The following is a 26,470-nucleotide window of genomic DNA, read 5'->3' on the forward strand; positions in this document are numbered from 1 at the left end:
AATTTCTCAGAGGTCTGAGACTTTTGATTGCAGATATTCTGACAGTTATCAGTAACGATGGTGTTTTTCTTACTTTGAGAAGCAAAAATGTGCTTTGTAAAAGTTCTGTTTTGGGTTTCTATTTGTGAAAACTGTCAGTGGTGTGATTAAAGTGAGTGTTTTCTACCTTTTCCTGCAGGTTGTCTGTCTCCTCTTTGTGTGTTGCCTCGCTCTCTTCTTGAGCTCGACGCTGAGCCGTTTCCTTCTTCAGATATTCGATCTCCCTGTAATACAAACACACATATACAGTGTTGGCGTTTTGTCTCCCCTCCAGCCTTCATTCTGTCCCTCCCTTCCTTACTTCTGCTGGTATTCTTTGATGAGTCTCTTGGCTTTGCTGTATTTCCTCTCTAGGGTTTGGTACTGAGCCTGGGTTTCCTTCAGGTGTTCATCCACAGCCTGGAAACACAAACTCAGCGTCAGTAAATGAAAACAAACTGGTTTCAGGGAGATTAGGGGGAAAATGCTTCAACCAGTCACGTCTAACAGCTCCTTTCTTGTGTTTATTCGGTGTTCGTTCTCTTATAAATTACCTTACACAGCGACTGAGCCTCCATCCAGTAGCCCTCCAGTTTCTCCATCCTTTCTTTGCTGTCCCGGATGTTTTGCTCCAACTGAGCACGCTCCATCCGCCAACGCAACCTATCCTGCTCGGCGTGAGCCAGCTGGAGGTAAAGGGGGTCAGTGTGGGAGGGAGGAAGTGGAACGTAGGAGGCAGAGTGAGCATTAAGTCATCGCTGAGCCAGCAAAAGAACCGCTGTTATCCTGATTCTCTGCAGTACAACCTGGATGTTGCAGTGCTTTTTATTTTTTTATTTCTACGTGATAAGAAGGACTGAATATGAAATGAGCTCACCTTCCTCTTTAGCAGCTGGACCTCTGCCTGGGTTACTGCATGTTTAATCTGGAGCTAAAGACAGACAGAAATAAAGATCTGAAAATTATTTTCACTCATTTTAGAGAAGAAAACTGACATATTAGTCCATGGGCCAGACCAGATATTGGTACCATCTCAGGTGACCAAACCTAAGTGGTACTAAAATGTATGGTTTGAGTTAATATAAGTACATCAGGATGTGAGAGTCTTTCCACACGGGCAGCTTTATCACTTATTAGTGAAACTGTAACATTCACCATAACCGCTGTATGGCACGATTCATTTAAATCTCACCGTATGCAAAGATCAGATCTAATATGAGTCAACAATCAAATAAAACGGTTTGAGAAAAGGGTAATTTTTTTAATGATAAAACATCAGACCCATATGAATGCATTTCTTGTTTGTCTGTACTTTCTTTTCATGCTTATTTGTTTTTGTCATTTTGTGTCTTGTTTTTGTCAGACAATCTTGTTACCAGAGCAGCGAAATCTTTCTCAGTCTCAGGTTTGTTACAGTATTGTTCTGTGCTGTAAAGTTATTAATACAGATGATGATGTGTAGCATGTGGCGTTTCTTATTTTTTTGTAATGAAGAAAAATCCTATCGAATTCTGTCCCGTCGCGTTGATCGGACTTTTGTCTCAGACTCGTTCATTGTGTCCATTAAACGAGTGATAACATTTATTAAGCTGTGAGTCTGCAACAGTTATCATATCAAAATGCAAATTAGAGACATACAGCAAGCTAAAAATACCAAAAAGAACTGGTCACCTTGAGTGGGACCGATACTGTAAATTTTGGGTCCGGGCCCATGGACTAAATGGAAATAGATAGAATATGATTGCAACAAAAGGATCAATAGAAGTATTAATGTTCAACAGCTAAATGATCTAAACCACATATACCTCCTTGAATTTGTGGGCCAGCTTCTCGGGGTCCATCTCCACAGGAGACAACATGTCCTGGTTCTCTGCCAGGTCAAAAACCTCAACGGAGTTTGGAAACATTGGACTCATCTCCTCCTCCTCATCGGTTGCATATTCACCTGTCTGTGGGTCAACAGAGAAAACGTTATTTTATTTTTTTGTTAACCATCTAAACTCCAAACATGCTGGGAATTTAAGGTAAAATCATCAATATGACAATACTTATCAGAGCCAGAATCTGAAAGAATCACTGGATTTTTGCCTTTAAGACTCTGAACTACTCATCTGTGACGTGCCATTTGTCAGGAAACTCAAGGAAATCATTTAGAAATGTGCCATAAAGTTCGGCAGATTATCAGAAAACAAAACATTTTGTGATTCTCTTAACAAATAAGAATACCTACAGCGATGTGACAAAAATTCAGAGATTTAGTGATTGAACTGCAGGACGTGTTCACAAAGAACAGAAAGGAGACAAGAATTGAAACAAATCCAAAGTGTACATCATAAAATATGTACAGTATGTAGAATCATTATTTTGTTTTCTATTGGTAACATCTGTAGGCACTTGTAAAATAAATGGGGGTTTTATGATAAGATAAGAGCAAATCAACTTTATTCATCCCAGAGGAAACTGTTTTGTTAGAGTACAATACAATAAACAACAAACAATAAACAAAGGTTAGTGGAATATATACAATTACACAGAGGTTAGTAGCAAAATAGAAATAACAAAGAACACAAAGTACAAAAAGTGACGAAATGTTTGTGTGAAGTGTCTTAAGTGTGTAAAGTGTCTCGAAAAAAGTAAAGATAAAAATAAAAAATAAATAAAATAACACAAGTACAAAATGTAATCTGGAGACAAATAACAAGAAACAGATTAACCGAAAATAAACTGAAAGTAAGAGTAAACAGACATATTGCATGAGAAATATTGCACTTGAAAGATGTTTTAAATGTTGTAGATGTATTAAAAGATGTTTTGTAAAATAAAGTAATTTAACTTTTGTTTTTATTTTTTATGATTTTACAACTTTGTTATATTGCACAAAACAAAGCTAAGAAGATAAATAGTACTCTTATATCGTAGCAAAAGGCTGAAAACAAGCAGAAAAGCTAGTTTGGCTCTGCCGAAGAAAGATATTAATATTAGCATCTCTAATGCTAACTCTTTCATGTTACATTTTGCTTGTATAAACTGCTAAAAAAAAAGTGAATATGACACTTGCTTTTACAGAATTGTTGTAACAGCTTAGTTAGCTTTTGTTACCCTGACACACAGCTAAGCTATTGGCTGCTTTCTGTCTTTGTGCTAAGTTAAGCTAAGCTAAGCTAAGCTGGTGTTAGCTTCATATTTACAGCACAGAGTGGGATAAACAAAAAAACAAGACTTTAGTCCATGTTCCAGTTGCTGTGGTATCATTTAATTAGGAGGAGAGCGTGTCATGTAAAACACTATAAACAGCAGCTAGCTTAAGTATGGAGTTAGAAATGAAGTGAAAGCAGGGATCTTGGCAGATGCTGGACAGTTGGGCTCTGGAACTAAACGCAGCCACAGCATCTGCCATCTGCTAAAAGGTTCCACATAATCAATACCGGCCTGCTGATCATTTGTCTTCTTCTCTCCAGCATCACAAAGTAAATTAGCTTCACATTAGCTCATGTTCACCATGTCTTTTCAGGCCGACAGCAACTTTAAAGCTGACAAAAATACATTAATCAATATGTAGCGTTGCACTTAATATATCATTCCCTGACCTTCTACCGCATCTGCAGCTCTGCTCACACGTTTCTACTCAACGACAAGCTGGGTATCTGACTGCATTTATTATTAGGCTGCATCAAACCCAAGCACGTGTTGCTGTCTGTATTAATATGATGAGATGAACGCAGTTCTGAGGCTCTTCAGTCCCACCACACAGAGAGCTGTGAGTCAGCCAGCATTAACCAACGCTTCCAGTCCAGCCTGTGAGCTGTTAGAGGAATATTTCTGACATGTGGGCAGCTTGTCAGTCACAATTCTTAACTGAAAACCTGCATTACAAAGTCAGGTTGTTCAGAAAGATGTGGGTATTTACCAGGCTAATAAAAAGATGTTATGCAGCTGCATGATGGGAATTGTAGGATCAAGTAGGTGTACAATTTGACCCCCCACTAGGATTTTAAAGTCTGGATATCTTTGCCTGTGCTAGCACTGGGTTTTTCCTGCATAGAGGAATTTCAGGCAGTAGAAGTCAGAAGTTCAAAGTTTCCTGCCATTTGCGAGACATCAGTAAGAAAAATACTGTCAATTTGACAACAAAAATCTAGAGTGTTTTCAAGATATAAAAAAAAGAGATTGTGTCTTTGCATTGACGGCTACAAAGCTTTAGAATAATCGTCTTTCATCAATCAAAAGTTCCTCCTTCATGGATGTTTTCAGGAACAATCTCACGATGTCCATGTTTTTAAGGGCTTTTGGTTGGTCTCAGCATTTTAATATTTTAATTTTAGAATTTGATCATACAAGTTGTCCTGTCTTCTTTTGTTTTTAAGCATTTTAGATTAATTTTATTTTGTTTACAATACAATTTTAAGTTTTTATTTCTTTTTCTATCTTGTTTTAATGCGCACATTTTTTACGTTGCCTGTTTAATAACGTGTAACATTTTATTTAACTGCTGTAGTATTATAAAAACATGTTATATTGATAAACTTGATTTCAACTTTAAACTTGATGACCATAAATTTAATTCTAAATACATAAAAAAAAAATATACACTACTGTTCAAAAGGTTGGGGTCACTTAGAAATGTCCAACTTTAACTAATATAGAGCATCTTTAACTCATTTTAGAGCAACTTTAATTCATTGTAGAGCAACTTTAATTCATTTTAGAGAAACTTTAATTCATTTTAGACCAACTTTAACTAATAAAGAGCAACTTTAACTCATATGGAGGAACTTTAATTCATCTACACCACCGTTCAAAAGTTCAGGGTCACTTAGAAATGTCTTTATTTTTGAAAGAAAAGCAGTTTTTTCATTGAAGATAGCATTAAATGAATGATAAATCCAGTCTAGACATTGTTAATGTGATAAATGACTGTTCTAGCTGGAAACGGCTGATTTTTAATGGAATATCTACATAGATAATATCTATCATAAAATCTACTAACTGATGATTAGAAAACACTTGTGCACTTATGTTACCACATGAATAAAAGTGTGGTTTTCTTGGAAAACATGGAATTCTCTGGGTGACCTCAAACTTTTGAACGGTAGTGTATATTAATTGAATTAATTTGAAAAAAATGATATTTTCTGTCATTTCCATCTCAGTGTGTTGGATGGTCATTTATTTCTGACTGCAATTATTCCAATTTGCAAAAGTCAAATTGGAATAATTTAAAGACATTTTCTTTTATTTACAAGACAGACAAGCAATTTAAATGGTTACTGTTGTGATTCTGTTACACACTCCGACCACAAGGTGGAGAAGTTGGACTGATTTTAAATCATCAGGCCACGTGGTGACACACAGACGGACATTTTGTCACACACACACACACACACACACACACACACACACACACACACACACACAGAGATGCATGCACACACATACACACAACACAATTCCGTTGATTTCCTGCGGCTACCTAAGACTGACAAAGCGGCATCAGCTGAAGACACTCTGAGTTAATAAAGGGGATTTGAAAGAAACGGCTTCATAAATACAGACCGGAGAAGCTCAGAGGACATCTAACTGAGCAGCAGGCCGTCCTTCAATTCTGGTGTGGTTTGATTTACACAAAATGTTTTTAGAGTCTGCGTTTACCGACCACAAACAACCACTTGCTCATATTTTGAGACATTTCAAAAGGCAAAGCTGCTGCAGCGAGACAAATTCCTGTGTCCATTTGACATTCACTGCTTGTGCACGTACCTCTTCATCATCGTCCATGTACTGCTTGTATCTCTGCTCCATCATCTCTCGCTGCCATCTCTCCTGCTCTAGAGTCTGCTGGATCAGCTGGGCCACTTCACTCTGCTCCCCCGGCTTCTCCCGGCCAATCACAAACCTAAAAAACATTCAGAATTCATCATTTAAGTTGCTGAATTCAAAGTAAAAAAAACAAAAAACTGTAAAATATGCAATTTAGACCACAAATCTGCACAAAAAATAGTACCTATAATTAAAAATGTGTCAAAATTGATCAAAATATACATGAATACATGCTACTAAAGTTTAAATATGCAAGTTTAAGGCTGCATGTGTGTGAAACTGACTTGACTGTTCCTGTGGTGTTGCGGAGGACAGAGGCAGCAAAACTCTGAGTTACTCCAACCAGGCTGGTCCCGTCAACCTCCACGATCAGATCATTCACCTGGATCCTACAGACACCAGCACAAACAGAACATACTGTATGCAGAGAGATGTTTGACAACAGCAGAGGTCCAGCATTGAAGAGAGACACAGAGGTGCATTGTGGGAATAAGACTCCTCGTGTAGGACTCTTGAGAAGCTGCAGTTCATCTTCACGGTGAAACTTCTGATGTCTATGTTTTCAACATTTTTGGGAAATTTTTGAACATTTCTTGGTGGAAAAAATGAAATGTTAAAAAATATATTTCTTTAGAACATCCACAAAAAAAATCTACCAAAGTCCAGCGAATTTTGCTGGAAAAAAAAAGAAGTTGTGTCTAAAAGTTGCAGTTAGTCGTTGTTTTAACGCACTTGGAGTTAGCATTGGGGTCCAAGCAGTTGGATCTTAAACTACATAGGAAACGGACTGAAAGCATAGATTACAGAGCCGTTTGATGTAAAAGTTGGCGCTACCTCAGGCATTTCCTACAGTTCCTGTAGTAGAAAGCCAGCTATTGAAATAGAGCTAGCACTAGTGTTAGCAACCATGTTTTGCAGGAATCTCTACCAAGGAAAAGGCGACAACACCAAACAACGAGCTTGTTAAAGAGCCTTTTTGTTGTCAGGAACTAATGAAAAACCAAAACAAAGCCAAAAGTCCCCCATTCCTCAGTTAGTTTATGCTAAGCTAGCTGAAACCAGTCTCAGGTGATCATGGTACCTGCCGTCTCTCTGTGCAGCTCCGCCTTCAGTGACCGTCTTCACAAAGATCCCCAGTTTCTCCAGGCCCATATCAGCTCCTGCTCCCATACCGATGATGCTGATGCCCAAACCATCACTGTCTGAGAGACACGGGCAGAAACACAATCAGGACTGAAAATGACAACACCGATAAGCATCTTCAATCCATTCTTATTTAATATTTTGCAATTACAATCGATAATCGTATTACACAGTGACAGGAAACCCAATAAAACATTTATCCATATTCAGTGCTATTACACATTTGTCTGTATTGCAGCTATTATGCAGAGCTGAGAGCAGCCGTCATGCATGGTTGCTGGTTCAAATCCATTACCTCCAAAATTACTAGCTGCTAATTAGGCTAATCCACGCTAAGTTTAATCCCATAAGGGGATAATGGAGTTGTTAGCTGACAGACAGTGTATGTCCACTAGCGGCATCCTGTCAGTTATTGTGTACGTGTGTGTGTGTGTGTGTGTGTGTGTGTGTGTGTGTGTGTGTGTGTGTGGTTACATAAGAGGCTTGAATGAGTGATTCTCAGCGGTTGTAAAGACGTGCAAACCTTTCTCCAGCTCCACAGGAAACAGGTCCAGCTTCTCCACCCTCTTCTCCAGCTCATACTCTGCCGAGGCCGCCATGGGGTCGACGTCATCGTTACGTCGATCGTAGTCTTCGTTGGAGTAGGTGGTGAAGACCTGCACACAGGGCGAAGATCAGAGGTCAGATAGACTCCACATCTTTGGATTAGCTCTTAATTAACACAACAAATGGACTCAGAATGTTCCCTCGGGAATTTGAAGGCCTCAGAACTTCTTTCTGACTCTTGAATTTAACACTCGTGTCATCCTGCGGGTCAAATTGGCCCATTTTAAAGTTTGGAAATGTGGAGAAAAAAAAATATATTTTCACAGTGAAACTTCTGATGTCCACATTTTCAACATTTTGGGGAAATTTTTGAGCATTTTTTGGTGGAAAAAAAACAAATATAAAAAAAAATATTTCTTAAGAACATTCAGAAAAAAAAATCTACCAACATCAAGCGAAATTCACTGGATTTTGGTAGATTTTTTTGTGAATGTTCTGAAAGAAAAATCAGAAGTTTTACTGCTATATATGTAATCACTTTAGATATTTTTAGGATTATTTTTGGAAGATTTTTACTCATTTTTTTTAAAAATACAAGAATTTTCTTGCCTAATTTGGGAGATTTTTTATTTTATTCTTTATAAATCTTTTAAGGGAAACTTTTAAGGAATTATTGAAATTTTCTTCCTGAAGGTTTTGCAAATTTTCAGAAATTTGGTGAATTTTTTTTGCAGAAATTTTGGATTTGATTTTCAGACAAGGAAACAATATTTTATGGTGCCTGTAAATGAAAACAACAGGAAAGTTAAGATGCTGATGTGACACAGCATGTTCATGTAATATGTCCAAACATCTATTTCCTCAATGAAAGTGGAATCAATTAAAATTAGGGATGCCGATATTATCAGCCCGATATTGGCAAAAAAAATGTACTATCAGTCAATATCTGTATCGTTTTGGGGGGTTTTTTGCCTATCATGAAAACCGATAAAATAATGCCTGGATTTTGCCGGCATTTACTGGCACGCAAATGATGACATCATCAAACTGCATCGCGAAGCGTGACTGACACAATCTGTCAAAAATTAGTGCCTTAACAGAATATTTCAGTGTAACATTTCTGTAAACAAATACAAGTGTCTTCTTAAGCGACACTATTCTATTGTAATATTGTTGTAAACAAATGTGTCTTTCTTAAAAGAATCACTATTGTAGTGCAAAATTTCAGCAACAAAGCTATTTGTTCCTTTTTTAAACAGCGACACCATTTCTGTGTAACAGTGCGATCAAGTACAAATCTACTGCAAGGCATCTATCTACCTGCACATTTAGACAGAACATACCACAAAACTTAACAGCTTAAGCTTACGTTCAAATATCAAAATGATTTATCTTGAGAAATGATGTAGTTCAAAAAGCGCGTTTTTAAACATCACAAAGATTTCAGAACTTAAACACTGAGAATTCTACAAAACTGATCCACTTTCTGGACATGTCCATGTTACACAGGGATGTGCATGTTTTTCCTGAGAAAGAGCAGCTGCTCAGCATGTTCAGGAGTGAACATACTTCTCTGAACACTGATGATGTCGCCAGCGCTTGAATGTAAAATCCGAAATGTACCCACATTTTTGACTTGTAAGCTGCCGGTGCATCTTTCAACTTCTGTTTCTCGCTTTTTGCCGCCATGTTTTCTCCCTTTGAGCGCTCTATGGGTATCTTCTTCGCCTGGCGACTTCCGCCCACTTCACCGCCACTCCCGGGAGGAGCTCCCCTAGCGGACCACCAAGGAATTGCCCAATAAGCAATGAACATTGAAAGAGCCGTTTATAGCGGCCGTATGTTAAATAAAAGTATCGATCCTTGGCGGGAGCATATCGATCCTTGGCGGGAGCATATCGATAATCGATCGGGAGACAAAATATCGCAATATATCGCCATATCGAGATATTGTCACACTCCTAATGGTCATTCTTTAATTTGATTTGAAGCAAAACGGTGAGGAAGTCTTAACCTTTCTTTTGTATTTTTTTTTAATGTCATGTTTAATTCAAAGATATTGCATTTTGAAAAAAAAACTCAGCCATTGTGTATCAGCTGCATGCAGAATGTCTGGTATAATGTCCAGTAAAAATAAAATAAAATAATAATAAAAAAAAGGAATATTAGAATGCAACAATAGTTTGCTACTATCCGGAGCTGCCTGTTTATTAATAGGCTGAGGTCTAGTGGGTCATTCTGTCCTTTACACCTTTATGTGAGTCAGTTTTACAATCTTCCACCTGCTTGTCTGCACCTTTTCTTACTTCTCTTCAACTACCCTCAGACAGAAGCTTGTGTATACTGGAAACATGCTCTGATACTATTTGATAAAAATCTGCAACGTTCCTCTTTCCCTCCGTCACTGAGGCTTCCAGCACAATAACTAAACAACACTCTCTCTGTACCCTCTCCAGATATTTTTTCTTCATCCTTTCTCCTGCTCTCTGCAACACCCCTCCCCCCACTTTAAAAGGTCAGCAGCATCTGTCTCCCCGGTGACCATCTCCGTGGTCACGTGGCTTCGTTTCCACGGCAACCGCAGGCTTGCCCAGTGTGAGTTTGGCAATGCCACTGACTCCTCTCTCTCTGTCGCCGTCTGTTAGATATGCTAATGTGTGTGTGTGAGACAGACAGGCAGACAGACAGACAGACAGGCAGGCAGGCAGACAGGCAGGCAGACAGACAGGCAGACAGGCAGGCAGGCAGACAGGCAGGCAGACAGGCAGACAGGCAGGCAGGCAGACAGACAGAGCCAAAGGCCTTCATGTGTAGGAGTTTCTCGTCACAGTATTATTTACATTCCCCTGAGTGTGGGAGACCGAGGCACACACACAAATACACAACAAACAGGGTCAGAGGGCAGGATTGTTAAACTGCTTCCTGTTGTCACATTTCCTTCCTGTTAAGTAACTTTAAAGCTCTATGAAGTGTGTGTGTGTGTGTGTGTGTGTGTGTGTGTGTGTGTGTGTGTGTGTGTGTGTGTGTGTGTGTGTAACTTCAGAGCGTTCCCCTCAGACGTCATGAACTTTGCCCCGGACAACCAAACACAAAAACAAGCAGGAAAGTCAACACATGGAACAACAAACAACAACAAAGAATAATGTGATACGGCTGGTAGCTGCATGCTGATTGGCTAAGATGACCCTTCAGAACAACTATGGACAAGTTCAGAGAAAAAAATACAAACAAATATGAGAAAATATTAAAGAATATCTACAGGATAGTGTTAGTTTTAAATGTTTTATGGGTAACTAATGCCAGAAAGTGGTGTATGTACGTCCTGATATTGCATCAGATGTGTTGCCCTGAGGGTATTTGTGTGCGGTGATGTTGCCCACAGGCTAAACTCAACATATACATAACATAACCCAGACATTTTGTGATTTAATGAGTACAAAAATACTAGGGATGTATGATAATATTAGCTCACCGATATTATTGGCATGACATTGGCATAAAAATGTAATATCGGTCAATATCATTATCAGTTTTTTTGCCTATCATGAAAACCGCGGGAGAGTGTGAACTGTTGTTTGAGACAATTAAAAAAAATTTTTTTTTTTTTTAAAATGGAATTTTATCCATAATTTCAGTTGAAGTAGTTTCTTATTTTGCACAGACAATGTTTTTACATTTGGAAAAGGAGATATAGGATGTTACCTAAAATTAGTTATATAGCCCACATATATTGGTATCGGTTGATAGCGGAATCGGAAATTGAGAGTTGGACAATATCGGCATATTGGAGCCAATATCGGACATCCCTAAAAAAATACCATCAGTCATGTGAACGAAAACACCAACCATTTCCCCACAGGATCCGCAGATAGTTCTGCAACTGATGCCGTCAAAGGACTTTGTCTACAGTCAGAAAGAAGTTGCACAACTTCTTGACCTGCCAGGAAAAAAGCTCTGTTTGGACCAAAACTACAACAAACAGGCAAAGAGCAGATCTTTAGGAAAAAATGTGCTCTGGAAAGACAGATCAAAAATACAGTCATCTGACCACACTAAAAGCAGACCGGACAGACAGATGTTATGGTTTCTGGGCAGCTTGGAGTCACTGATTCAGTTCTGAATTCTGCATCTTATCAAAGAGTGCTTGAAGATAACGTAAGACCATCTGTCTTAAAGCCGAACAGGAAGTGGACCTTCCAACAAGATAAGCACACAGCAAATCCACCAAGGAATGGCTCAGAAAGAGGAAACGGAGCGTGATGGAATCGTAAAGTCAGAGCCCAGATTTGAATCCCAATGTTGTGGAGGATTTGAAACGGACCGTACGTGTGAGGAATTTTGCATGAAAGAGTGGTTGCAGCTTTCTGCCAGCTGATGGAGACTGATGGACAATCATGCAAAACGTCACAAGGAATTATTTCTGGTCAAAGTAGCCTCCAATGCCAAGGTTGCACTTACTTTTTCCACAGATTAGTACTACATTTATTGATATTTTTGTTCAATGAATGATTAAAAAAAAACTTCTTTTATTTGTGGCGTCATTCAAGTATATCACCTTTACCTGTAGAAACTGTTCAAAGTGGATCAAATCTGTCCAAATATGTTGAAAAAAATGAATAGTTTCGATGGCATGTATACAGTATTTTACTTTAAATTAAGTTACTCATCCATACTATGCACTGGTGAGATGAGATTAGGACATTACAAGTGAAGTCTAACGTCATTTACCATGTGAATTTCCTTTTCTTTATACAAGTTGCCTACACATGAGGGTATGCAAGTTAAATACGAAACATTGCTGTCAACATTAGCTTGGGAATGGCTAACAACAAAGGGTGTGCCAGTTTACTAGGGTCAAAGGTAACATCTTTATACCAACTAAACCTCAAGATATTTGGTTTATAATGAAATAAAACAGAAAAGCAGCAGTTCATCACTTCAGTCCCAAGACTCGCATCAAGGTTTTAACCTTTCATTACAACATTAATATGCATTAGCTCGATAGCACACAGCTTTGAATAAACAAAACATGAGCCAATATTAAAATAAGATATCTGAAACGTGGACAAATGAATATATTTATGAAGTTGGATCCAGTAAATGATAGAAATGACTTCAATGATTGATCAATTCTCTCTGGAAACAGTCCAAACCCAACAAACTTATTTCTCTGGACCGACGGTCTCAGCAGAGCCTGGCCAATCAAAGGCTGTGAGCCTACTACACTGGATTAAAGCCAAGCCACAGAGGATCCCTGCAGGAAGCAGGCTGGACCTTCAGCACAAGGCTGAGCTGCCTCTCTACTGTACATGTGGATTCTTAGTTTATTGCCACGGGCTGCGTCTCGACTCAAGGCCGTGTTAACTTACAACCAATCAAACATGCCAAACAAAACTCCGGACATCACATGAACAGCTGGAATGTGGAGCCTATAAAGTCCAAGTGTTGACTCTGCACACAGGCCGACTGCAGAGGTCCAGCAGCGAAAACCAAAACTGACACAGCATGGCTATGATCAATAAAGACAACTAAAGGCCATAAACAACAAACAAAAAACTATTCTACATTAAATATATGCTCCGAGGCTATAAAAAGAAGCAGGTTGACACATTGCTAATCCATGCTGGCTAAGTGGTGAATTAACTACTGAGTCACTGCAGTCCGGTGGACGTGAGGCAGGTAGATGGATCAGGACTGGGCGAGGCTGCTGCTATTCTAGTCTACATAAGTGTGGTATGACTCTGTAGTTCTGGATTGCACGTTACACACTGTAAATTAAATGAAGCAGTACTTAATTTTGGGGGTAAATTTACTCTCTTGAACAAGGTTAGATACTATTGTCAGCTACAGCTAGTTAGCTTGACATACAGATGGGAAAGTTACAGTTTGGCAATCAATATATAATTCAAATATTGATATATAATATGTAATTAAAATATTGAGTATTGCTTCAATATTACAGCTAGCTAGCATAGCTTTACATGCAGATTAGAAAGTTCCAGTGTGGCAATCAGTATATAATTAAAATATCTAATGCTGCAATCTTTGACATTAAAAAGGATACTAATTCTGGTTTCATTTAAAATGAGATGCTCTTTGCTAACCAAATGATCGTCTGTCTTATTTTTTCACTGCAACTCTGCATCAAGATTTAATGGTAAGCAATACTTCCAAGGTAACAGCAGCAGTTACAACCTAAATTTTGCAATCAACCTGTGGTTAGCATCGTTGCAACCACTGATGTACATCCCTCATAATGTCCTCCCACTTGCCAAACACCTGTTGCCCTCAAATATGGCCCCACCTGGTTTGACTATTATTTAAATCATATAGTATAAACTTTCAATCAAATCTGTGTTACACCTTCAGTCTTACTTCAGTCCAATCCATTACCACAATTTTTTTCCTTTCATTTTTGAATTTAGAGCCAAATAGACCTCGTTTACATAAAAGTACACAACGGCAAAAGATTTTATTTGAGGTTGGTTTATAAATTATTGTTCTGAAACCTTGGAATTTCACCATTGTCATCTTACTCTTCTGAAAGTGAACATGATGAGCAAGCGGCGGGCCTGATTGAGAACTTGTGGAAACTGTGCATGTCAGTGCAGCAGCAACCTGACAATCACAAGGTAGCCCTGCCCTAAAAAAAATGCACTGCTTTAGTGTCTATTTTATGTTAAATGGGACCATAATCTACAAAACGAACACCATGCTGTATTCAGAAAGTCTCCAAACTCGTGATTAAGACCAAAAACTCATTAGGAAAATGTTTCCTGAGGTAATAAATCAAGTGAGAAGGAGGCTCATTTTCTACCTTTATACAATAATTTTTTTGCCACCAGAGGAGTCGACCCCTGCTGGATGTTTGAAAGAATGCAGGCTTGAGACATTTCCATGCTGCCAAATATTCTCCAGTTCCAGTGTCTCAAATTGGAGGATTTGGGGCCTCTTTTCCTATCTTTTTATGTTTTGGTTTAGGACAATACATGATTTTTGCCATTTTCTAACATCTAACCAACCACATCGATCATAAAGCTGTGTCTCAGTGGATCCTCCCTCAGAGGTCTGTTTGTTTTCTCCTGCAGCTCAGCGTGTTTTTACAGCCTGTACTTTGCTAAGTGCTTTGTCAGTTTGAGGTCAGTCACAGTGGCCTCTAATTTGTGTTGTCTATTTAGGGCCAAATGCGGTTCAAATATGTCTAGATTTTACCACTTCTGTGCAATGTAATGTTTTTTATTGTTTGCATATGCCGTTGCTACATGAAGTAGTCGTGATTGAATTTTATTGTGTCAAATCTAACAGACATATGATGGACAGGTTTGAAATTTATGGCACACATTCCTGCAGATAGACACCAAGTCAAATGTGGTGACACGCTCGTTGTCTCTGAATATGTCACGGTGCTAATTCAGGGACCCCCTGAGATGCTGGAGCTGTCTAGGATTCAATTAAAGTTCTCAGCTCATGGGATCTGCTGTTTTAATCATCCTTACTAACTTGTGTTGAGATGAATCTGCAGCCTGTGAACCGGACCAAAAATCCCTGTCGGATACCGTTTAATACGCTCAACACAGGGGGTAGATGTGCTTTGATAAATGCTTGAAGGAGCGTCTGAAGTGAATGCCACCTGGATGAAGAAGAAGATGCGAGCGCAGGCCTAAATTAAGGCCTGACAGATGGATTACAAGAAAATTCAAGTTGAGTCATATCTGATAGAGACAAGTCTTCAGGCATTGGCGCTGCTCTGGGTTATAATTTGGCTGAGCCGGGGAGCAGCTGGCAGAGGAAACCTTCTCACTGATTATCTCTGGGCACTGACAGGATTTGTAGAAGGAGGAGTCCAGATCACAGGTCTTCAGGTGAAAACAGAATTCGGAGGCTAATTTTAACTAGTTCAAGGAAGTGGGCTGAATTTGCTTCATCACCGTGAAGTTTGAAACTGGCTGTGGACTTGGAGGGATTCAGTTTCAACTGGGATCACAAGTTTGGCCAAAGCACTCTAAATAGACGGAGTGTCTGCTATGTAAAGCCAGATTATCCTTAGTTGGGTGGCTCAACTGTTGTCAACAACACTTAAGGTCAAGAGTGCGACCATTTTGGCTGCAACTGCAACCAAAAGTTTTGTCAGGTGTTACTAAACACTTTCATTAGCTTCACAGCTGTCTATGTTTGTCACTGCCCAGGTAGATAAAATCACTCTGTTGATATTAGAATGCCTTCATTTACTATTTGTAAACTCATTTTTGACGGCATCCCTGTCTGAGCTGCTGCACTGCAGTGTCTGAGTGGAGACTAGAGGGTTCTCTGTGCACAACCGCCGAGCAGCATCTGGGTCAATATATAATTGAAGGATTTTTGAAGTCCATGGGATATATCTTGCATAAATTTTTATTAAAAGTAAAAAAAAAAAAAAAAAGAAAAAAAAAAAAAAAGTTTTTCATGTTCATTATGATCACGGCTTTACAAATTCCAGAATTATTTATTATGGAAACAATCACTTATTAATAAAAAATAACTGGATATCACTAAAATGTCAACTAAATAACCGTCTCAATTTAATACCAACCACCTTCTAATGAGCTAAACAATAATAAAATGAGCTCATTCAAAAATTTTGTTGATTGTGTTCTTTTTATTCAGTTGAGATAATCATGATAGACATTTCTTTTTGGCAATATATTAAATTTTAAATGGAAAATAACAAATTGTATCTGTGTCCGAGAAATCAGTTTCAGCTAAGTTCCCCATTACAAAAACACCTCTCAAGGAAGTGTGTTAATTCCAGATCACATGACCTGCTCCACATGATGTCATTTCCTCCTGAAGAAAAGACTGGCAAGACTCCAAGGCTTTCTGACTAATTTAATATAAAGTAGTGTGAGTCAAGTGTGGATTTATGGCATGTCAACAGGTTTACTACAATATCTTTATAAATAACTTTCAATTTTACTCAATTGTATATATAATATTTAGAAGATACTTTCTGTAAAAATGCTATGTGCTGTTTGTTTATAGGCGGCCATGATGATTTTAGGCCTGAAAACAGCAAAAATGTCAACTTTGTTAGAAAAAGTCCCGCAATTATATATTGACCAAACTCTTCACTGTTTGGTAAGGTTTAACCCCCAAAACTAGATGGCTAGATCGTAGAAAAATATCATTACTTGGGTGATTTCGATGTTTGAAGCTTCATTTTTCAGATTTCCACAGTACTGACTCCAAGTACAAGTACATTCATATTCATTCATCCATCTATGCATGTGAGGTGTTTGTGAACTTTGGTAAATTGTAGTGTTAGATAACAACCTTAGTTACACTCTGCCCTCTGATCTGCATACACATCAGTTCCGCTGTGCCACCTGCCACCACAAATAAACTCCCAACCCGTGGGAAACACTGTGATGCGATGAAACCAGCCAACATTATGCACTGAATTTATTGCAACAGGTGTAGCAAAAGCACGGATGGAAACAATGTTCTGAACTGAAACATTAAGAGAGCACGACGTCTCCAAGACTCCGGGAAACCTGTCCTGTGCTGTGACAGGTGGGTGGCTGGGAGAACAGAGCCCCTCCACTCAGTGTTTCAGGCAGTGACAAACCAAAGCATTTATATAATGTGTTGTGGGAACTGACAAAAAAAAAGACCACACTGTAATGTACTATTTGGCATGAAAAGACAAGGTGAAAAATTCTGGGCGCAACAGTGCAACCTTGAATCTATAAAAAATATATAAAAACTGAGCCCTGACAGCGAGTGACCAGCGAGTGAACCTTCAAGTGCTTCAAATAAATAAACAGCAGGTTCCAGATTTAATGGATTTCAATTAGTGATGGGACGGTGACCATGAGTGAGCAATGTGGCCGGAGCTCCTTTGGGGATTTGTGTGTTTTCTAGTGGCATTCTGAACAACAGTACGTTTGACATTTTGTCAAGGTCAGTGTTAAAGTGAGATCAAAACCCTTCAAAACATTTCCTGCTACATGACAGGAACAACACAATGAGGACTCCACTGATATAGCCCTGCGTGATTAAAACAGTACAGTAAGACCACATTCATTGACTTCTATTCCGGGAGCCCAGATGTCCTACCATGCACAACCTCACAACAAAATGCCACTTGAGTTTTTTTAACTTTTACGATGTCCTAAATGAGATTTTGAGTGGTAACAGTAAAATAATTCATTCCCAGTGTACTGTTTTACGCTACGTTTTACTTTACCCAAAAATGCAATATTTTCAACTAATTTTTTGGTTCCCTTTATACCGAAAATTGACATAGCTATTGTAGCCATTTCACTCATGGCAAACACGACATATAAAAGCCTGGAATCTCAAGTTTACAAAAATATAATCGTTCTTTTCTTTTCATTCCAATAGAAATAACACATGATAAAATGACAGTATGTCTCAGAGATCACTTGTTCACGGAAATTTTTAATATTAGCAAATCAAATTGTATTATATATATATTTATGTCAACTTTTTTATTGATATATAGTATATTCCTGACAGAATGTATTCTATATTGCATATCTGCACTATAATGTCATGTATTGCAATGTTTGGTTGCTTTAAGTATTGACCTACTGTATGATGTTTGGATTAATTTTTGATCACTTTTCATTCATTTGTTGTTCTCATTACTTTAAGCCTTTATGTTCTGGATAAGTTCAGGATGTTTCAAAAGCTTTTCAGTAAAGGATGAGGATCTTTCATGGGTGGAACCAGCAGATTTCAATAATTTTCAGATTTTACCCCAGGAGTGGCAGATACATTGTATACAGCAATGTAAAAAATCTTTGTTTGAACATTAACATTTTTGAAAAAGTTATATTTCAACTTTACATTTTGAGTACTAACAACTGGTATTAACACATGTAACAATAATATACTTCCGTGTTTATGTTCTTCTTTAATATATTTTCCGATACCAACAGAGTTGCACAGGTTATTCTGCTGATAGTAGAGCAAAAAATTAGTCATTAGCCACCTAAAATTATAATAAAAATAAAAAATCTTTTTATTTCATGCAATCTTCTTCATCAGCAAAAGGCTCTGCAGCACTGTTCATAAATTCACTAGACACCTGTAATCAGACTTGATGTGTAAAATCAGATGATTTTTCTTTGTCACTCAGTTCCCTTTCAGTCTGAACTGATTGCATCCTCAGACTCAGTAAAAATCCTGGCTTATTACTTCGATTTCCAGCTCACATAAATACACACGGCAGGTGTTTTTTTTAGCCAAACAAAGCTCTATTCTGTGATTCTTATCAAATGGCTTCCCCTGCTTGTGTGCGTCTGTGTGCTTTTTTCAAGGAAAACAAACACACCCAACCACATTCCAACTGCTTCTTTACAGACTCACAGAGGTAGCCTTGTACACCAGTCCACACACACACATCAGGTGTGAGTTCAGATCAACCTGCAGCAGCAACTTCTGCTGCTTTTCTACAGCCTGTGATAAATCATCAAGCAGCCTTTAATGTTACGTGCTGTTCACATGCATGTGCAACTTATCCAGACCTTTCAAATAAACGTCTAAATGGTTCTGTCATCAGCTGAGAGGAAATTATACAAAACAAGACTCTGTGGAGGCAGTCTGGACACTTGCTGAACGCAGGAGGAGGTCTGAGCTCTGCTGGCTGAGTTTCACTTCAAGAAGCAACTCATGATGTCAGAACAACAATTAGCAACCAGTTCTGAAACTCAGTAACAACACTGAACATGCCTGGACAGGAATATAAGGAAAGCTGTACTGCTGAAGTTAAGGTTTCTAGTGACTGAACCACTACATGTGGATCCTCACCTGAGGGAGTAATGCTTGGACTGTTCATGAAACTGAACTTTAACTTTTGGATGCATCAAAATGATACTATCAAACATTCTAACAATTTATATATTGCTTTTAAAGAAGTGTTAGCGGTTGATAACGATATAGTTTTATTGCTTAGGCCTAAGAAGAAAATCTAAATACAAAGTCTTATTGAGATGGGTAACTTTTAATTCAAAATAAACTGTAGAGAAACACTTTAAAATGCAATATATTTACAGTTCAGTGAAACAATCTGTATTCTCATGTGTGTTGTGGTGAAAATGCCAGCAGCTAAAGAGCTTAGCTTAGCATAAAGGATGGAAACAGCTAGCTTAGGGCTGTCCAAAGATACCATATCCATCTAACAGGACCTATGCGGTGAGACAGTACGCCAGGGGAATTTCAGAGGCTTGATTCAATGCACTTATTAATGAATCTGTTTCATAAATGTAACCGAACTGAAACAGTTCATGACTCCAGACAAATCCAGTCTGTTCCAGGTAGCCTACAGCTAACATCTGTACAGTCGGTACACGGCTAGCTTGGGGTAAATCAAAACAGATTGTATAAACTGTTTAGTGTTTAAATCTGCTCCAATGGCGCTTTTGTCTGAAATCTAAGCTTGTGATTAAATGCGTCTCTTTCCTCTCAGATTAAAGTCACCAAAAAATTAGGCATGCAAAATGGGCTTTATCTATAAATCTGAGAACAGCAGCACGTCACTGGAACAAAACTCTGCCATATCGAAGACAAAACAGACGGTGGCAGCAATGTGGCATATTATTGTTTTTGTCAAACTCAACCAGGAAGAGGAAGAAGAAGAAACAGCAGCAACAATGATTTGCTGCCTTCATAGCTCTATAAACTCTGAAAGCAGTTTCACTTCAGGTTGTTTAGTGAAAAAATCACTGCTAAGAACTTCAGTTTGCAGTGAAACAGTATCTTCATAACGTCAAAAAGCTGCAGAGGAAATGGAAACAGCCCACACACGCTAATTAACTTCAATCCCATTAAAATGTTCAAAATCTAAGTTTAAAATGTGACAGGCTACTGAATCCTGTTCACAGTGACAGAACACTCTGTAGAGATGAAACCGATAAGGAGATGGGGGAGGCAGCAGAACGCAGTGTGCCTTTGAAAAGCTGGTTTGAAAGCAGAAGCCAGCAATCATTGTCACTGAAATGTTTAACAACCACTTCTCGCACTTTATCTCTAATAAATCTCTGTTAAATGTTGAAATTTGACATTAAATGTTTTTAACTGCAAAACTAGGTGTTGACAGCAGGATGGTGGTTAGAAAAAGATCACATTTGTACAGTTGCCATGCTTTACCTGTGTGTTTCTATTAAACAAAAATATACAGTCATATACCTTGTTTTCTTCAATTTCTTGTTCATTTTAATTCCTGGTACAACTAAAGGTATATTTGTTTAGACAAATATAATGATAACAAAAATAGCTCATAAGAGTTTAATTTTTTCGCTACCTGTCTCTCACTCATGCCGGTTTCCAGCAGTGCCAAGATGTCTGCCTCTGTGGCTTCACATAATTCTTTAGTTTTAGGCATTATTTGAGAGCTGACAACTTCTGAGTTGTGCTACAGCTTGAATGTCAGCAGGAAACCAGTCTAGGACTTTGCATGTGCAGCGCTGCTTATGATGTGAAATGGCCTCTTATATACCCTGGAATACAATGAAGCTTAAACATGTCAAATAGGACATAAAGTATTATGGAATCAGCTGCATTTTTGTTGTGTTCATTGTATTCTTCAGGTTATATACCTTTAGTGGCACCAGGCATTGAAATGAACAAGAAATTGAAGAAAACAAGGGTGGTCTAATCATTTTTTCCATAACTGTATATATCTGAAGCTGAGTGAAGGTTGTTGCATCTCTTTACCACCTTTTGCCCGGCAGCGAACTGTAGCCGTCACCTTTGTAGTAAACAACACTGCCTCAGGCCACATCTCTACTTTTAGCTGCACTGTGGTGAAAGAGGTCAGCAGTTAAATGCTTCTAGGTCCAAGAAAATGAAAAGAATTTCTTTTTGACCTGACGCCTGGCCTGGAATAAAACACTTTCCTCCTTCAACCACCCGCATATGTGGACAAGACCGAGCAGGAAAAGTGATCCTCACCCTTGCTGTCCATTATGTGGTCTCTGTCCTTCCTAATAACATTAAATTCTGTCTCAACATGCAAGACTGCGCCCTTATTTCCTGTTCTTATCTCTCTTGTTACACGGTATATTATCGCCCTGTGGTGTGCTACTCGAATTCTCTGCCTCATTCAGGAAGTATGTTGTTGTCAATGCGACAGCTCTGTCACTGCACGTCCAGACTTGCTTCATAACGCACAGAGCTCAACCAGCTGACTGCTGTTGATCGAGGTTGTGGTAGAAACCAGCTCAGCTCTCCAGCAGAGAAAAGAGCTTGTGTTAAACGAAGATATACGCTCATGCGCAGTCAGTGTGAGCTGCAGTCAGCAGGAAATGGTGTGGCGAAATCAAAGGCAGAAAATCCCCTCAGCAGCCCGAGTGTGTGAGTGTAATGTTGAAGGAGGAAGAAGTGAATGAGTCTTTTCAATATTTCTCTCACTTTCTTAATTTCTCCTCTTTAAGTTTAGCGGGTTTATTGTACAGCAGAACACACTCAAGGTGCACTTACGAGGTGTTTTCTTCCTTTTTCATACATAATTTTTCCAGAAGCCAAGTGTCTTGTGTTCAAAATATTAATCAGACAACTACAGTCCAAAATACAGATCAACACAGAACAACCTGAGACCTAAAACTTGCTTGGATTTATGAGACAATATAAGCATTTATGGTTCTTTTGGCTCCCTTTTGGTCTCCACCAATTGATAAAATATCTGCTTTTTTACCAGCCAATTGCTCACATGTTGTCTTTGTGTGGTTGATGCTAAACAGGTCATAAGAGTACTTGTTAATTGAAAACAGCTACTTGGGGTTGCGAGGTTTGATGATAGCAATGGGACTAAACCAACACGTTAAAGCTGCAGGCCTGCTGGATGCTAAGATGCTCTGTAGAGATGATTTGAACTGTGGAGCTGAAAGATAATCAGACTTCATAAGAAATAATCATTTGATCAACTAATATTATACTGTAAAAGTATTGATTAGTGCAGCTTTGTGGAAAAGAAGAACTGTCGAGCCCTGAAGCTTGTTAAAATGTCAACGGCTTATTTGTTCAACATTCGTTCAAACAGCTGCTGATGTTCACCATCTCCAGCAGATGAACACTAATGTTTATGATGATGCTTAGTGCAGCCATCAAGTCAACTTCACTGATCACGTAAGGATAAATCTGACTGATTCTGGTAACTTCATGGTCTTTCCTCCTTGGCAACAATTAGCCCAAAATTTAGGACAAAAAAAGCAGCGTCTGTTCATTCACATTATTAATCTCTCAACCCCAAAACCCACTTCGAAAGACTAATTATCTTTAAAATTACACCATTTAGCTGAACCATCAAGTGTAAAAACAGAAAGAATATCTTTATTGTACACATCATGTTTGTAAATTCAACCCCCCAAAAAGTGTTTGCTGTAAACAGAATCTATAAAAAGCTAAAAACTCAGCATTTCTTGATTCAACCAAAAAGCCATTAATGACTCAGCTGTGACCAACACTGATATGACAAAAATCATGTGATGAAATGCAGCAATTTTTTCAGACATGATGACACCTGTGAGTCCTTAGAAAAATGTTGGGTGCGACTCTACTCTGATCTGTGGGTTTGATTTTTTTCTGAAAACCAAAATCTAAAAGTGGAAGAACAAACAACTCATAAGACAAAAAAAAAACTGACAGAAGGAGCTCTCATCAGCAGAAGCTAGAAGTCACAAAATTCAGAAACTGGTGATCATCCGAGGTCAGTGAATGAGTCTCAGAGATTGTAAAATAAAGACTCCTGTATCTGGAAGGTCCAGTCTCTGGTGGATCAGTCTTCCTGGACAGAACTACACCATGAAGACTAAAGAACACTCCAAGAAACTCTGAGAAAATGTTGTTGAAACGCATCAGTCAGGACGATACAAGAACATTTACAAGGTCTTAAATATGTCTTGGAGCCCAGTTAAATCCATCATTAAGAAATGGAAGGATAAATAAATCTGACAAGAGCAGGATGTCCTCAAAAACTGAGAGACTGAACAAGAAAGAGACTAGGGAGGCCACCAAGACACCTCTGAAGGAGTTACTAGAAAGAGACTACAATTCTACAGTTTCATTTAGCAGACACTTTTATCCAAAGTGACGCACATCTGAGAGTAAATACTAACCCTAACCCTTTTTCCATTGATACTCGTATTGATTTCAGTCTTTTCATATTTTGTAAAATAAATAAATAATCAAAGAAAATCTACTTTTTTCTTTATGATTTATGGCTTTATATTACTATTTATTATTCTTTCTGACTTTCATACACCGCACAAGGGCATTTTTGAGAGTTTTCTTTATTCTAGCCATGCATGTGCTGTTTCCAACTTCATATTACAGTGAAAAATGAGCCAACAGTGCGTATAAATGTGGCTTCAGGGGGGGTTAAGTAGTCATTACTTGTACATTGTTTCATATGTTAATGTGTAATAAACCGCAAAGATTGAAGGAACTACAGGAACAGAGCTTTGGCTAAACGATGACAACACAGAGGAAGTGTCTCAACGAGGAGTTCCTCTTATGAGCTCTGTGAGCTGGATCCAATGTAACTGGGAGTACTGACATCAGTTGGGAGGCTTCCAAAGCGACAAATCCAATTATGCTGTTCCACAACAAGTTGGGGACACGTCTTGTAATGTGTGAAATGGTGAGCATTTGAAAGGAGACATTTTAAAGGGTAATCCAACAAAAACTCACTCACCTTGATTGGCTCAGTGCTGAAACGAATTTTCCTACAAGGCGGCGGCGGCTCCTCTTCCTCGGGGAGTCCCGCGATTTCGGAGCAACTGGTCTCCGGCTGATACGCCTCCTCATCTTCTTCTTCATCGTCCTCGTCGTCCAGCTGGCTTCCCCCAGAGTCCTCCTCTCCAAGCCCGCTGTACGCGCTGATATCTACCAGATCCCCCTCCGAGTAATCCTCCTTCCTCGAGCCATCCTCGTCGTTCTCCTCCTCTTCCTCTTTGCCCCGTCCTTCAGAGTCTCCGTCTTTCTCATCGGAGGATGGAGAGGAAGATGGTGGCTCTTTCTCGCCGTTTTCCAGGGAGGCATGAACGTCGGCCTGCACTAACCTTCCTCCAGGATCAGATCCCCCGGTAGAGCCGTCCTGCTCTCCAGCCTCCAGCTCAGGAGCAGCTGCTGTACTGGAGCCCCTCGCTTCGGTCGCTGCCGGCTGAACGTCAGACTCCGGTTTGGCCTCTGATGAGGTAGAGGTGGAGGTGACGGTCACTGAGGATGATGAGGAGTAGGAGGAGTTGGAGAGCTGGTCTCCTGACTGTCCATTCCTGTCCTTCTCATCACCTGCCACCAGTCCACCTACGCCCCTCTGAAGAGAACCCGCCCCCTCTGATAGCTCTGCTGTCTCAGAGCTCACATCTCCTGCTGCTACCTCCTCATGGTCCTCCCTACCTGGAGGGGACACCTTCGTCTGGAAGAAAGAAACAAAGAGACGTCAGAGTCATTTAATAAGTTCATTGGTAGGGCCTAACAGATTTATCTGCTGGCTGATTAAATTGATTGATTACAGCCCTTTTAAAAATAACCATCATCGTCCAGAGTTTTGGTGATTAAACGCTGATATATTCTTAATTTCTCATAAAACAGTAAATGCTGTTAAGTGCCGGAGTTGCGCAGAATGATGTCCTTGCGCCGTTTGTCCAATACATGGAGCTCTGACTATATTCTATCCTCCCTGTCCACTATTGTAACTCCCTCTACGTCGGCATTGAGCTCCAGCTCGTCTCCTAACCAGGACAAAGAAACGTGAGCACATAACGCCGGTGCTTTCCTCACTTCACTGGCTTCCGGTTAGGTTCAGGATTGATTTTTAGATTCTTTTATTTGTTTTTAAGTCTTTGAATGGACTGGCCCCAGAATATTTATCTGACCTCGTTAAGGTGCATCAACCCTCCAGAGCCCTGAGGTCAGCTGACCAGATGGTCCTGGATGTTCCTCCATCTTTCATTAAAACCAGAGGAGATCGAGCCTTTGCTGCTGAGGAACACATCACCCCTCTCTGTGCAGTCTGCCAATAGCCTCTCCATTTTTAAAACTCGTCTTAAGACCCACTTGTTCACCCTGACCTTTGGCTGAGCAGAGTCACCTCTAATGGACCTTTTATCTGTTTTATTTTACTGTTTTACTGTTTTGCTCTTATTATTCTTGTATTGTTGATGATTTATTTTACTGTAAAGCACTTTGGTGGGCCATAGGCCTTTAAAAGTGCTGTATGAACAAATCTGACATTGACATTATTCAGTCCTCACCGCTGTCTTCTCAGGAACGTCCAGGAGTTAGCTACGACCAGGAAACATTACAGGAGTGAGCTGAGCGGACAGGTAAGTTTACAACGACGTCAACAGTGACTCAACCTGTCTCCAGTTTCAGTTTAACTGTCTTTGCCGTGTGTCATGACGAGCTTCGTCGCGTCGGTCACGCTTTTCATTTACATTGCATTGCTAAAGTTGTGCTAACCTAGCTTACATTACTCCCTTGTAGCAGTTATACCAATGTAGCATCGCGCTAACAGCTTAAAGAAATAAGTGTACAAAATATTTGAGAGTACAGAACAACTGTTCATCACTGCTGGCTGCGTGTTAAGGTGCATTTAAGGAGGAGTGATGTGATTCTATGTTTAAAAGGCAACTCTGTCAAAGATGACATGTTTTAACATCTGGGAAATGCGTCTCTGGTTTTTAAGTTTATATAATTTCCCAGAGATTTAATGCTTTGTTGCATGTTTTTGTACTTGAAAATTCCTCTCTGTTGTAAAACAAATGCTAAAGGACAAAGTATTGTAAAACAGTAAAATGTTCTGCCTGTAATTCATATCTTTGTTGTTGGAAGCGTTAAGGGACCAAAAAAGAAGCTATTGTATTCATTATATAGTTTTTAGATTAATCAGCCGATTAATCAGTTATCGGGATTTTTTTCTGCCACATATCGGAATCGGCAT

General features: G+C 39.1%; 1 protein-coding gene across 2 annotated transcripts in view; it reads right to left on the reverse strand.

Annotated features, from left to right (window-relative positions):
* LOC111568466 (neurabin-2-like) overlaps positions 1-26,470 on the reverse strand; it is a 41,035-nt gene that overhangs the window by 5,806 nt on the left and 8,759 nt on the right. For both annotated transcript variants that reach the window (XM_023270135.3, XM_023270134.3), the window contains exons 5-14: positions 24,221-24,943; positions 7,502-7,634; positions 6,917-7,037; positions 6,120-6,224; positions 5,776-5,911; positions 1,824-1,967; positions 896-949; positions 573-704; positions 341-438; positions 167-263 (exon numbers count right to left, since the gene is read on the reverse strand). In XM_023270135.3, coding sequence (XP_023125903.1) covers positions 167-263; positions 341-438; positions 573-704; positions 896-949; positions 1,824-1,967; positions 5,776-5,911; positions 6,120-6,224; positions 6,917-7,037; positions 7,502-7,634; positions 24,221-24,943 — 1,743 coding nt within the window. The remainder of the gene's footprint in view (positions 1-166; positions 264-340; positions 439-572; positions 705-895; positions 950-1,823; positions 1,968-5,775; positions 5,912-6,119; positions 6,225-6,916; positions 7,038-7,501; positions 7,635-24,220; positions 24,944-26,470) is intronic.

This window comes from Amphiprion ocellaris, chromosome 19 (assembly GCF_022539595.1).
Source record: "Amphiprion ocellaris isolate individual 3 ecotype Okinawa chromosome 19, ASM2253959v1, whole genome shotgun sequence".
NCBI classification, from domain to species: Eukaryota; Metazoa; Chordata; class Actinopteri; family Pomacentridae; genus Amphiprion; species Amphiprion ocellaris.